This window comes from Tachysurus fulvidraco, chromosome 1 (assembly GCF_022655615.1).
Source record: "Tachysurus fulvidraco isolate hzauxx_2018 chromosome 1, HZAU_PFXX_2.0, whole genome shotgun sequence".
In the NCBI taxonomy this organism is placed as follows: domain Eukaryota; kingdom Metazoa; phylum Chordata; class Actinopteri; order Siluriformes; family Bagridae; genus Tachysurus; species Tachysurus fulvidraco.
The window spans coordinates 12,149,681-12,164,680 of NC_062518.1; the positions used below are offsets into that span (position 1 = coordinate 12,149,681).

At 40.6% G+C, this 15,000-nt stretch overlaps 1 protein-coding gene across 1 annotated transcript in view; it reads left to right on the top strand.

Moving 5' to 3' along the window:
- The window catches only part of arhgap1 (Rho GTPase activating protein 1), a 15,195-nt gene extending 3,037 nt beyond the window's left edge, over positions 1-12,158 (top strand). Inside the window, exons 2-13 of the mRNA XM_027133040.2 lie at positions 2,092-2,258; positions 4,558-4,650; positions 4,784-4,871; positions 5,681-5,812; positions 5,979-6,065; positions 6,157-6,255; positions 6,363-6,473; positions 8,431-8,507; positions 8,781-8,858; positions 9,015-9,143; positions 9,267-9,370; positions 9,934-12,158. Coding sequence (XP_026988841.1) covers positions 2,123-2,258; positions 4,558-4,650; positions 4,784-4,871; positions 5,681-5,812; positions 5,979-6,065; positions 6,157-6,255; positions 6,363-6,473; positions 8,431-8,507; positions 8,781-8,858; positions 9,015-9,143; positions 9,267-9,370; positions 9,934-10,104 — 1,305 coding nt within the window. The 5' untranslated portion in view covers positions 2,092-2,122 and the 3' untranslated portion in view covers positions 10,105-12,158. The remainder of the gene's footprint in view (positions 1-2,091; positions 2,259-4,557; positions 4,651-4,783; positions 4,872-5,680; positions 5,813-5,978; positions 6,066-6,156; positions 6,256-6,362; positions 6,474-8,430; positions 8,508-8,780; positions 8,859-9,014; positions 9,144-9,266; positions 9,371-9,933) is intronic.
- The last annotated feature ends 2,842 nt before the right edge of the window (positions 12,159-15,000 follow it).

The window sequence follows — 15,000 nt, forward strand, 5'->3', positions numbered from 1 at the left end:
GCCTTTCATTGATTTCCTCATCATCTGTGTGGTATTCCTTCATTTTCATCTCTGGCTTCAGGGCTTCCTAAAAGTTGGTAAATTGACGCTCTTCATGACAGAAGGCTCTAGTTTTCGGTCATAGAGAGAAGGAAAGCTAGATAGAGGTGAAGGAATGACTTTATAGATCGACTATAACTTAATGTTGTTTCCTGGCTCTTCCATAACATAAAAAATGCTATACATAAATATATTAATACATTAAACACTAAAAGGTTGAAAATTAGCTGTCGCTTATTCATAAATGAAAAATTTAATTATGAGCAAATAATAATTTACTATAATAAGTCACTTCACACATACATCACATTCTCACAGCAGACGAGCACCAATTATAGACACAAACTGCACCAGATCTTCTGTAATGATGAGACGTGAAGTGTTGAGGTGTGAAGCTGCTGTTTCCATCATGCTGTGCAGCTGACACACACACACACACACACACACACACACACACACACACACACACACACACCCTGCCACACAAGCACTCACATCCTTGTCACGAAATAAAAAGAAGCCAGTTGTCAAAGCAGATCAGTATCTGAATCTAGTATCTGGCTACACACACACACACACACACACACACACACACACACACTTACTGCAGATTTAGAATGGGTTTCTGCTCTTTTGGCATCAACACAGTTACTTGTTTAATTGTACAGACCATGTTCCCAGAATTTTTTTATTTCTCTCTCTCTCTTTTTTTTTTTAACAATCCTCCTATTCTGGAGCATTCAGACGCTACACCAGAGCTCGCGCCTGTCCTCGTGGTATCAGCCTTTAACTGAACTGGAAAAAAGCAACCCAAGATTTCACCACGTCATTCTGAATGTAATGCAGTGTGGTTTCCCCTCTCTCTCTCTCTCTCTCTCTCTCTCTCTCTCTCTCTCTCTCTTTCTCTCTCTCTCTCTCTCTCTCACTCACTCTCTCTTTATGTGTGCGTAAGAGGAAGAGAGTGTGAGGGCGAGAAAGAAGTGAGCTATAAAGCACATCATTATTAGTTTGTGGGTTGAAGAAGCGTAATAAAGGCTCCATTGACCAGCGGGTGAGTGAAGAGGCAGCTGCTGCTTGCCACCTGTCCTACTGTTCCTGTTCTCTCTGCTAATACACCACATGATGAAGACTTCAGACAGGTATTTGTTCTGGAGGTAGCCTTCTGGTCATATATAGGTCATGGCCATGAGCACCTGAAAAGGAGAAGAGAAGAGAAATGTTTGTCCTTGGCAGGCATCGTATGTGGAGAAGACGCTGCTATTTATACCAGTATCAGTGTGTTTATTTATAGCTGTAGGATGGTGTATTGTTCAGTACTTTACACCTCTATTATGTATTATTTCTGTATACACTCATTCAGTAAACATGTCTATAGCTCCGCCCACATTTCTATACCTCATCCCACTGCTGCTATTACATAAGTGTATATATGTTCACAAGAACCCTCTTTGGTTACATCCTCCAGTTGGGTACAGTGTGCTCTATAATATACAGTATGAGCACTGGTCTTTTTTGTGTATTTGTCCAGTAGTGTGTTGTGTTGTCTGTTAGTACTCGGTTGTACACGATGCACTTTATGTGGCTGGGACAACTTTAAGTGCTTAGAGCTGTGTTGTTTTATGTAGTATCATCATCCAGGAGAAACCTTGTGTAATTTCACTGTGTACTGCATCAGCTAGTTATGGCTGTGACAATAAAAGCTTCTTGACTTCACACACACACACACAAACACACATACACACACTCAAACACATATGACAATGACAAAATAATACGTTTTTTATTCACCCCTTTTTTATAATTTCTCTTTTATTTTTGAATTATTCATTCTCGTCATGCATCTAATGGGGTATTGATTTTAATATTTAAATGAAAGTAGATGTAATGTGCAAAAAGATTAAAAAAAAAACTTAAATGAAATGAAACATTTGTTTGTAGTTTTATTACAGACTTGTACTGAAAGACAAGTAGCTCTAATGTGAGTGTGTAATGGGCTTGATGGTAAAACGGATCTTCATGCTCTGCTTGTGTATATCATTGTGTCTCTGACAGGTCTCCGTGTGTGCTGATATAGAGGACAGTCATGTCCTCAGACCTGCTGGTGGATCTGCATGACGAGCTGGGAGGAGACGATTCTCCCAGTGCGGCTCTGGACCAGCTCAAACTGGTGCCAGAAAAGCAATGGCCGCAGGATGACCCCGTCAGCGTCAGCAAGTCTAGTGAGTAGCAGCACTGCTTTAAACAACCTGTGGAGATCACAGCAGTGTAACGATGTTTCATGTAACACCGAACCTGCTGTGTGTCTAGCTGTAGGCCTGAGTTCATTCTTACTGTCATTTAAACGAGAGGAAAACATCACTCAGGGTTTCCCGCAGAAAATTTGTTAGGTAAGGCGGTAGGGTTCGGCGGGTGGGCGGGGCCCGGGCTGGGCGGGGCTTCATTGTGAGATAGACCACAGACTCTGTAATACATTTAACAATTATTAAAAACAGGCACGTGCAACCTAGCTAGCAGATGAAGAACTTAAACAACAAAATCACCAGCTACCTTACTTTAAATTTGCAAGAACTATAGACTAATACAATAACAGGCTTAAATAAACCCAAAACATAAGTCCACTTACAGTTTTACAGACTTACAGACACGCGTTTTATCAACTGGCTAGTTATCCTCCAGACAATGACGGACCACGTGTTTCTCTCATGTCGTCCATGTGGTGCGTGTGCCCGCTTGCGGTGTGAAGCACGTCTGCGCTATTCTCTACAAGATGCACTTGACGGCCTTTTGTGCAGCTGATTTTTTTATTTTTTTTGGACGACCTAGTTAAGCCCTTAGGGTTTCCCAGCTTAGGTGGGCTGCCCGAACTGCAAAGTGCTGCAGGAAACTATGATTCTGTTCCTAAGTGGTGCTCCGATCTCGTTTACTGCCTGCTAGTAACACCAGTAACGGCATCCACATAAGACCATAAACAAACCCAACAATTCGACAGTAAATCAGACGTCTTCCACACAGTATTTAGCTCTCTGCCTGATTTCATTGGCAGTATTTTAAGGACGTGTATGACGTATTCAAATGAAACGGTAACTTCCTGCAGCTTAGGAAATATCATCAAACAACATGGAAACAAAAGGCACAGATAATTACAGATGATTCACACACTCAGGAATTCGCTTATCTTAAGTTTTGTCTTTGCTATAAGTGCTTCATGAAGGCATGAGTTCGAGCCATGTGGATTCACCAGACTGAAACGCTTCCAATGCAGAAGTTAGAGGACTGAATTTGTTGCAAATCAAGTTCCCTATAAGAAAAGCACCCATTGGTGTTTTTATAGCACTGTCAGACAGCTTGTTTAGCTTCATGTGCTTGTAAATACTGTGGCTTACTCTGTACAAGGCTGATTTCAGAGCATCAACAGGAGACATTAAAGCGTTGCCGCCTCGTTGCCACCTTATGTATATATTATTAAGGACCTTGCTTAAAAAATGACGATACATCATCATGCTCAAATATAATGTTTATTATTATCTTATTAGGGAAAACATCAATATCTGATGCATGTAAAGTGCTGCCAGCTTTACTCCCGTAATTCACTGCTAATTTTATTAAACGTTAATAAACTCCACTCGGATTTCTCGACACTCTCCTCGTCCACATTGCGTCGCCAGCTTGCGTACTAAGACAGTCACTAAGCTACTGAGACAGTCAGGGTTTGCTTGAGCAGTGAATGCCAGGGGCAACAAACACTTATCTACTGTATTCCTGTCTCAGCACTTTTTAGGTTATTATTATTTAACCACTTCTTACCATCAACAGTTGCTCATAATTTGTTAGATCAGTCCTTTAGACTTTTTGTCAGGAGCTTTGTGTCTAATGTTCTACTGGCAGCACATTTGTTTGTGTGTTTGTGTGAGTAAATGATTCACACACATTCCTTTACTCCTCTGCTAGTGCAAGTAGAGAGAAGGTTAGGTCAATAAGGTAACCTGTGGATTTCTTTAGAAGCACTTTTTTTAACCGTATTACTGAAAAGGAAAACGTCTAAAACAACCGCATCATGCCAATACAGCAGATTTCAGCATTTCCTGTGCATAGAAAAAAACAGGAAACGTTTACTCAAAGCGACGTTGATAAATAATCTCCAGTCTGTATAATCTCAACATGGAGTAAAACTACACATGGGCTCATCTTTTATCATTAACAGTGTCATTTAAACATGTTAGTTATTCACAATCAGTACAATTCAACTATCCGTCAACCTTAGATGCAAGTGTGCTTACTTTAACATGGACAATCTTGTCCTTGTTATTCTCCTGAGAAAAAGATCTGCTCCTACTTGTGGAATGGTGATGCACGAACGTTACGATTTATACACAAGAAAATCATTTCTCTTCAACTGATGTATGTGCACAGATTAACAAGACCAGAACATGCCTTCATGGGTCATTACACAGCTTGTGATTGTTTTCCTTTAGGTGTATTTTTGCACTAATTTCTATTCCATCCCTTTCTGCTGTGTAGCTACAGACATTAAGAGTCTCAGTGAAGGCTCTCACCTGGCATGGGACGATCCCTTTTATGATATCGCAAGGCATCAAATAGTGGAAGTAGCAGGTGAGCCATAAACTCTCTAGGTATTGCTCTAGAATAAAAGCAAACAAGTAATAAATGGCCAGGAATCATTAACTCTGAACTTTTCTTCTTTTCTTCTATCCGCCTCTCTTTCCTCTCTCCACGTCCTGTGCAGGTGACGATAACTTTGGCCGCAAAGTGATAGTGTTCAGCGCGTGCCGCATGCCCCCGCAACATCAGCTGAACCACCACATGTTACTGATGTAAGGGATTTAATAGACTCTGTTTGTTTAAGTTCTGTTTTGTTCACAATAATTCTGACTGGGTGGAAACAGGACTTCCTTTAAAGTGCTTGCTGAAGTGCACTTGCACTGTGAACACTTCATTAAAGAGGAACAAACTGGAGACTATAAACATACACCCATGCGCACACACACAAGCTGAGACACACATAAGGCATAATAAGGAGAATAATCTTACTAGAGACTTTAGTTGCTGAGTAGTTGCTTTTTAATGCATTTCTGTTTCAAATCTGCTGCGTTTATTCTGTTTATATCTGAACGGAGTGAAAACAATATGATTAGAATCACATTATAATCATTTTTGATAACAGCACATTTACAGCATTTAGCTGATGCCCTGAACCAGAGCAACTTCCATTTTTATTTTAAGGAGGATTTTTGGGTGTTAGCACTTTTAATAGCACATTTTCTGCCATGAGAAAGTCTTTAGGATTAAGGACTTTGTGTACTTTCTGGATTCTAGGTAACATGACAAGCTATATCAGTGCTAGCAGGATTAATTAAATAGTATAACATCTATTAGTTATAAAATCAAACTGTTTGCGGATGTTATAAGAGAAATAAAGTATTTCAGGATGTACTGTTACTGGAAAATAATGCTTCACGGCAGGTCTCACGATACCGATCATTTACCTACTGTATATCAGCACATCGCACTGTGTTTTGTTGCTTATATAGCAGTCAAAAGCTCAACCGAAGCTTCGTGAGAACAGAACACAGAACAGTAACTGCTGATATATCACTGCCTGATAAGAGCTGTGGCATTGCAGGTACCTGAAGCAGACACTGGATAAGTACGTGGAGAGCGATTACACACTGATCTACTTCCACCATGGCATGACCAGTGAGAACAAGTTGTCCCTCGGCTGGCTGCGAGACGCCTACCGCGAGTTCGAAAGAAAGTAGGTCACCATGATATCTCCCTGTCCGAGCCTCTTTATACGGAGTGAGATTTAATCTGTTCTGAACAGGAACCAGAACAGCTAATGTACACAATTTATACACATGTTCACAGCATCGTATGAATTCTGGATATATAACCGAGCCCATTGTGTGTGTGTTTATCAGGTATAAGAAGAACATAAAGGCATTTTACATTGTCCATCCCACCCTGTTTATCAGAACCGTCCTCATCTTCTTCAAACCTCTGATCAGGTCAACACTACATACACAAGTGGGAAATTATGCTGAATAAACATACATTACACTAGACCTGGTCTTACTATATGTGTGTTCGGGTCCACAGCTTCAAATTTGGCCGTAAGGTCCACTACGTGAACTACCTAAGTGAACTGGAGGAGATAGTGAAGTGTGATCAGCTGGTTATTCCCAGTCGAGTCAGAGAGTAAGACTCCATACACACACCATACACATTGTCTATTACATAACCATGCATACACACTCTACTTAACACTGCACACGACGGTTACCTTTATCTTTGTCTGGTTGCAGGTACGACAATAAAATCCGTATGAACCTGAAGCCGTCTGTGGTACCTGGCCCGATTTCTCCCGCTCACAGCCCTCCTCTCCCCTTCCAGCAGTTTGGGGTGCAGCTTTCAACGTAAGTAGCTGATAGAACTTCATTATATAAACATGACACATCTGTCTGCTGTATAAACATGTAAATGGGATTATTACGTATCTAGATCGTAGTCTCTGATGTCAGGGTTTTGTAACGGTAAATTGAAAGTCTTCAGGAAAAAAACCTATACAGTTTATACGCTACATGACCGAATGTGGACACCTGAGCATCATACTCATATGTGCTCTTTGAACATCTCATTCCAGATTTCATCTCCAGTTAGCATAATGAACTGCATTAGACTTCTGATTAAGAAGGGATTAGAGCATGGCAGTGGGATTTAGACCCGTGTAGCCACAAGAGCATGAGGTCAGGTCCTGACAGCAGGTCTGGGGTTCTGGGGTACAGTCAGCATTCCAGTGGGGTTGAGATCAGGGCTCCGTGCAGGACACTCAAGTTCTTCCACACCATCTTTCATGTCACAGTTTGGAGAAGAATTTCCACAATCGCCACTTCTTTTAGCTGCTATTATGTAAGCCACAGGTTTCCAGCCCCAGGCTTTAGGGCAGGGGTGTCAAACTCAAAGTCACTGTGGGCCAAAATATAAAACTGAGATAAAGTCACGGCCAAACTGAATATTTCTTAAAAAATGAACTGCAACTGATATGTAATGTTCAACCTTTTTATATGGAAACAAACTTTAGTTTTGCTTAAATACAGGATTTGGAATAACCAGAGCTTGATATTACAAACACACAAATTAAATTTGAAATAAAAGACACATCAGTGGTGTTCATTTCTTATTTAAATAAATAAAATAAATTATGCCTCTCACTTTATCATTTTAAGTTCCTTTTTGAAGTGGATCTTTTTCAAAACCAACAACAAAACAACCAAAAATAATCATTTCATTCAATGAAAATCCAACTTTTCGACTATTAACAGTTCATGCCTTGGAGTAGAAAAAGTGCATAAAGAAAACATGTATTCAAACTCAGTTTGCTGCACTCTGATTTACTCTGCACATTGAGTCTTGCCTTTTATCTGGGCACATGATGAACTTTGACCATACACTTTTTGACAAACTCTCCCTCATTAAAGGGCCAGGCAGATTTGGCCATCTCTGCTGCCACAATAAATCTTTACAGCCTCTACAGCAGCTTCACTTTTTGATTTAGCTTTCATGAACATAGTCTGAAGGGAAACAGACTTTTTTTCATCTCCTCCACCTTCTGGAGCTTCTGCTTTACGTCCAGGTCCTTCTACTTCTCATAATGTTTAGTGTCATAGTGTCTTCTTATGTTCTATTCTTTCGTTACAGACACGTTAGCTCAGTTAGCACACAAGACAAACAGGTCTGTCCTTTATAATCATGAACAGATAATCTGCCTCCCATCTGTCTTGAAAGCTCCTATTGTCCATCTTTCGTTTGGCCATTTTTGTGGAGGGTGTAATTAACTTGCCCAATGTGACCGTAGCATGGTTGTTAACGACTGTCAACAGAGAATGAGGGGCGCTTGCTGTTCGTGACTACGCGTCAATACAGTGGCAAGGCATTCTGGGATTTGTAGTATTAGCGGAGCATGCGGCTAGCCAGCTGTAATGCACATTTGATATGATCTCATGATTTGACCCACGGGCCTGAGTTTGACACCCCTGCTTTAGAGTAACTCAGTCCAGCTGGGTTTTTAACCACTTATAGATTACATAAGCAACAGGTTCCATGCACTTTGTTGCGACCATCCATAAAGTTACATGTAACTATAAACCAACGGCATCACCTCACTTAATTGTATTCATTTTCATGTAACATCACAGCCGCCATGTTTTATTCCTTACCCATTAGCCATGTTATAGTACGTAGATCGACTCCGGTCACACTGGTCATATCAGAACGACCATAAAGATGAGTGGATTTTGTGTGTGAGCAGCTCCTGGGACACTGGGGTAAGTGTTTTTTGTTTATTAAGGTTGCGTTCTCTGTATTTGTGTTTAGGTTGAGAGACAGAGGTGAGGATGCTGATGGAATTCCACTGGTGATGCGAGATACCATCACTTTCCTGCAGGAAAAGGGTATGAAACTGTTGAATCTGTTCATGAGCTGATCTTCTACATGCCGATACACAAGGCTAAGAGAAAAGAGATTTATAGATCCTTCACATAGGTTTCACAACCAACAGTCTAAGACTAGGCTTAACCCAAGTTCAGGAGCTCAACCCTGTGATTTGTACAGAGCAGATCCTGATTTTGTAATACGCTAAGACACAGTCACAATTAAATACAGGGTTGCTCATGTATATGCAAGCTCTCAGTGTTCAATAAATGTTTCTCTTGTTGCTCCCTCAGGTCTGCAGACAGAGGGAATATTTCGGCGCTCTGCTAATGTGAGTCTAGTAAAGGACATCCAACTGAAATACAACTTAGGTACAGTCATAATGCTACACAATCTACACCTCCCGCTTATAAAACTGCTTACACACACCTGCACTTCAGTTACACTTTCATTCGTCTTTAATATTTGATTAAAGGAAAGTCCTATAAAGTAAATATTGATTTAAAGGTGTGTGTGCGTGTGCGCAGGTGAGCAGGTGAATTTCTTTGAGCTAGACGACGTACACTTAGCCGCGGTGATCCTGAAGACGTTCCTCAGAGAGCTGCCGGAACCTCTGCTCACGTACAGTCTCTACAACGATGTCGTCAACTTTCAGAGTGAGCAAACACACACTTTGTGTCTGAGAACTCGCAGACTAACGACAAACGCTGTGATTTTTGTATGTGCACGTGCTCTCTTAACAAAAGATGATGTATGTGTTTGGGGTTCCTTCCTGTCAGGTGTGGACAGCGCATCTCAAGCTGCTACAATCCGAAACATGCTGACGTCACTTCCTGAGGTGAACTACGTGTCCTTGTGCTTCCTTGTCCGGTTTCTCGCTCAGGTCAGTAAAAACAGCATGTCTGTCTGTCTGTGGTGACAAGAACAGTATTCACTTATACAGTAATATAATATATAAGGTCAGTGTTGGCTCAGTGGGTCAGGGCTGCCACTGCTGGGCCCTTGAGCAAGGCCCTTAACCCTCACTGTTCCAGTGGTGCTGTATCATGGCTGACTCTGTGCTCTGACCCTAACCTCCAAAGATATGTGAGGAAACAGTTCCACTGTGCTATAATACTTATGCAGTCTTCTGACTTTATATACATGAATATAAAGTGACAAAATAAAGTCTTCTGTTCTACTGTATAATAAACCTTATATTTATTTAAGTCTCGCTCTCCAAAGTGTCACGTTTCTGGATATTCAACCCAAAATTCAAGCATTTCTGTGAAAAATTCCTTCTCATATCCACGTTATGAGAATCATCAATGTTTTCAACACTTGTAAAAACAACACAGCTTCAATGCTGCAGTTATAAAATGAGCTTTTAAAAGCTTTTAAAATGATACAGAGGTGTTTCTGCCATATTGTTATTCTTCTGATTCTTTCTTGTTTCTTACGGTTCAGGTGTCGGCCGAAAGCGAGGTGAACAAGATGAGCAACACAAACCTGGCCGTGGTGTTCGGCCCCAACCTGCTGTGGGGACAGGACGCCGCCATGACTCTCAGTTCCATCGGACCGATCAACAACTTCACCCGCGTCCTGCTCGACCTGCACCAGGACATCTTCAGCCAGTGATCAGCAGTGGTCCTGCTACACACTTGTGCTTTTCTCATTTGTGTTGCCAAATTCATGAGTGTTGTAAATGAATGAAAGAAGCAGGTACAGAATTTGAAACGACTGATGGTGAGGTTTTTTTTCCAGGATTTTTTTTATTTTTTTTTTTATTTTGGGCATGACAAAATCCAGACAATCAGTAATTTGTCTTTTCTGCTTAACCTGCTGGGATCATGTAGCTGTTATCACTAGCACAGCACTGGTTTCTGCTCTCAGACCAAAAGAAGTCCCATACGCATCCACAGATGTACAGAATTCTCCAAAAGTCCGAATCCACCAGCAAGAAATTTCTCCACAGAGTCAATAAGAGTTACCTTCTAAATAAATGGTGTCATATATTGTATATTTTTTACTTTTAAATGTCATCGGTGGACTTTTGGACCCTAATATGAAGTAAAGATCAGATTATTAGGGAAACAAATTCCAGCTCCTTATGATTAGATATGTAATATCCATCCACATGGTTTACTTTTTAGGGTTTCTTTTTAAGCTTCAGGGGATTATTTAGATCACTTTGACCTTTTTGTATAGATGTTACAGATATTAGAGGGTCATAGACAGTATAAGCTTATCTATCCAAATCCTTTGGTGTATCAGCCATAGTCACAGCTATGGGACAGTATAAAGCACTAATACTCCAACTTGAAACACTTGTTTTGGTTTTATAACTTTAGAGGTTCTCAGTTAATCTTATTTTTATTACGTTACTTATTTGTAAAATCTTTTCTACTATAGCGTTTTGTTTTTTTTTGTTTTTTTAAATGTCTGTAATAATTACACCGAACTCCTGCTTACTATGTTTGATGTACATTCGCTGTACAGGATGAGATTTAGTATCATAGAGAGATCAGCAGATTTCAGTCTTGAGCTGAACTTGCGTGCTGATTTGGATTCAGTGTCTGGGTTTTGTATCGAGTTGACAACAATCATAAGGACAAGCAGAACTGACGGTAGACGAGTCAGGACACGTGGAAGCCGAGGGTCCTGTGCTCAGTCCATGGGGTTTCCTGGAGGCTCAGATTAGTTATTAAAGCTTAGATGCGTTACTGATGCGATGACTCCAGTTACAAAACCGCACGCCTGAACCGACTTCAAATTTCTCTTACAAAAAAATTTGATCTTTTATGTTTCTTTAGCAACAAAAAAAAAGTAACTGGTTTTACTTCAGTGATGCTGTTCAGTTTTAACCCTTAACCAGGCTTCTTTTACCCCTAAAATTGCTTTCTGTCCTTCCTTTGAAACAGATTTCTGAAATAATATCATTAGCTGGCTGTGTTTTTTCAGTGTTCTGTAAAAGACCACAATGCTGGGACTCAATATTCTTCTTAAGATTTCTTCCCACTCTGAACGAATGACAGATGAACTCTTCCCTGTTCCCCTGAACATAGCACCACATCTGCATGCTGGACACACGGTGCTTTTTATTTTATTCAAGGAAATGTATTTCCTCGGATAAATAGTGTTGATTTTCTCTGTAAAATTTGACATCCAGTCCATACGAGTTTTGCTAGTGGAAAATATCCGACACGATAAAGCAGCCATGTAAACAAGGACGAACTGGGTTGTACTGGATCTCGGCGCAGTGTCATATGCCTCTGTATTAAAATGTCATTGTTTACTGTGCATGTGCAACAAACCGACCTCCAGTTTGTGTCCCTACATTTAGGCTAAACAGCAGTTAAATGGTTTAGTGAAGCTCCCCAAAGCCCACGTGTTTGTGTGCCTTATTAAAGGTTCCCCAATAGATGACCATATTCTAGATTCTAGCTGTTTGAGCCTCCTTCCTCTGCTCGGATCTGTGACCTTTGTGCCTTTTTTGTTGTAAATCTCAGCCCAGTGCCATCCAGATCACCCGTGCTGTGCAGTTCTGTATTTCTACGTTTTCTAGATGGAACGCTGCTTTCTTCCGTGTGAAGGTTTCGGCGTCCGTCTTCACTGTTGTGTAATTCTTGTCAGATGTGTACTTTTGTAAATGTGGTAAATGATATACGAGTAATAAAATGTATACAGTGGTATTGTGTGTTGTCGAGGGTTTTTGTCACCGTACATCATGAGGGTTTAGCAGCAGCACCCTGCTGTAATACAGATTCTATCAAATAAAAAGAGATTAAATGCAGTTCAGACTGTAGTCTTGTTAATGACCTTGTTTTATACTATAAACTACAGCTGTGTGCAGGCTGGAACCTTCTGTTTAATTATTCTCTCTCTGTCTCTCTCGCGCTCTCTCTCTCTCGCTCTCATTCTTTATCTCTCATTTTCTCACAAATTCTCTCTCACTCTCATTTTCTCACAAACTCAAACATTCTCTCTCTCTCTCACACACACACATGCAGTTTAATGAATAAGACAGATTTAGACATAAAATAGACAGATTTGCTTAATAATAAATGTAATAAATTAATAAATAAAATACAGAGGAGTTTTTATAGTAATATGGCTAAGAGGTGCTAGATGTACAATTTCTTAGCTGTCTCAGCTGTCTGTCATGGGTTTGTCATAATGCAAGGGGAAAAAAAGCTTTTAAAGTGCTTACAGCATGCATTCTAGGAAACGAAACATGCTTACACACTTTAGGCTCGGTGAAGCGTCGTGGTTTCCTGTTTATATGAAAAACGCTGTTCTATATCTATATCTATACCTACACACTCTAAAAGTACACGTGTACAAAAGTAGTCACAGACCATAACGAACAGAGAGTTGTAAGGATCAGGACACAGCAAAAAAAAAAATTAGTTCTAACCATTAAAAAAGGAATTAGTCACTAAAGTTAGTACTAATGGGCAGGACTTTTATGTTAACTTCAGGATACAGTATAATGCTAATGTTCCTCAGAATGTTCTGTGTATTGTATTTCTGCCTCTTGTGCCAGAGGACGCTTTTATATAACAAACCCCAGTGTCGGTTCCTAGGGACAAGCACAACACAGACCTGGTGTTCATGTGAAAGGTTAGGTTAATTCTGGTTCAGGTTAATTGAAAGCTAAAGGATTTGAGAGATCATCGTCTTTCCCTTTACCTCTGTAGGACACTAAGGACATACTGTACATACATACTGTCCCTGCTGTGACGTATTCTAACCTGCTCAGGTGTGATTGATTGATTTTCTCAACACAGCTCCAGTGCCTTTGCTCTCCGGCAGTGGGCTGATGTGGAAGTAGACACCCTGAGACATGTACATCAGGAGACAATGAGACCCACACGCAGCTCTGTGACCTCGAGACGCATAGGACACAAACAAACATTGGATTAAATTCAACACAGAGTTAAATAGATCTTACTTTCTAATGATGTTTCACTTTTAATCCTCTTTTGTGCTTGTAAGAAATTACAGATTTCCCAGAAAGCCCATTTAAACCCCAAAGAGGAAAAATGGTATAAAATGTTTGATTTGTCCTGCGTTCTTCTTGACTCCGATGAACCTGAAGTACTTCATGTGTTTTTGTCACAAACTACTTCTTCATTAAGATCTTCACCCTCAACCTTTTATTTTCTTTTAGATGTTCATATTTCACTAAGACCAACCTGTCGAACTTTAGACACTGTATATTTTATGGACCATCCATTCAAATATTAGGCTCAGTGTTTAAACAGATGGTTTTTCCATCCATTTATCCATTTTCTATAGCCCTTATCCTACACATGGTCATGAGGAACCTGGTGTATTTCAGTGGACTCAGGAGGACACCATGGACAGGGTGCCACAGGGCTCACACACACAGGGCAAAATCTCTCTCACACACACACACACACACACACACACACACACACACACACACACACACACACACACACACACACACACAATTTAGCCAATCATCCTACAACACATCTTTAGAGGAAACCGTGGGAGAAAACCCAAGGAACACACGGAGCACACATGCAAACTCCATGCACACAGGGCAAAGGCAAGAATCATCATTCATGATGCCAGAGGTGTGAAGCCATTGTGTCCCTCTCCATAAAGTACACTACAAGTGAATAAGGTTCTTGGTTGTTGATTGGAGGATCAGGGTTCAAGCCACTGCCACTGTCGGGCACTTGAGTAAGGCCTTTAACCCTCACTGCTCCAGTGGTGCTGTATCATGTCTGACTCTGTGCTCTGACCCCAAACTCAGGACATGTGGAGAAAGAATTTCACTGTGCTGTGATGACCTTTTTTCTATCTCAACATGTTTTTGATGTCTGGATTAAACACATTCAGTTCAAACCTCCTAGTAAGAACTTTGATAATACCAGGTTGTGATTTCCACCACTGGAACTATATGTATCATTCATTCATTCATTCATTTTCTACCGCTTTATCCGAACTTCTCGGGTCACGGGGAGCCTGTGCCTATCTCAGGCGTCATCGGGCATCAAGGCAGGATACACCCTGGACGGAGTGCCAACCCATCGCAGGGCACACACACTCTCATTCACTAACTATATGTATGATGTTAATTAATAAATCTAAATTGTGGGAAAAAAGTTCCACCGCACGCTTCCTACGACAGTCCTGTAGTCAGTTCAGATGAGATGAGATTCAGATGGACGAGAGAATCACAGGCTTTCAGTGGGCCTGAACTGAGAAGGTGCAACATCCTGAATGATAAACACCAGCAGCAGCACCACCACCACCTCACTTATCTACTCAAAGCTTGTACGTGTTGTGTACTGGACTTCATTTCATTTTTCATCTACACAACTTTGTTTCCAGAAAGAAGTCAATTCCATTTGAAGTTTCATCAAACAAAATCTGACAGTAAACCTATGGATAAAAATGCAGTGCTACTCATAAATGTGAGAGATATATTGTGCAGCATGCTGTCTGCTTACACTCTCTCACTCGCTGCTAGACTGCTGCTTCTGAACAACTTTT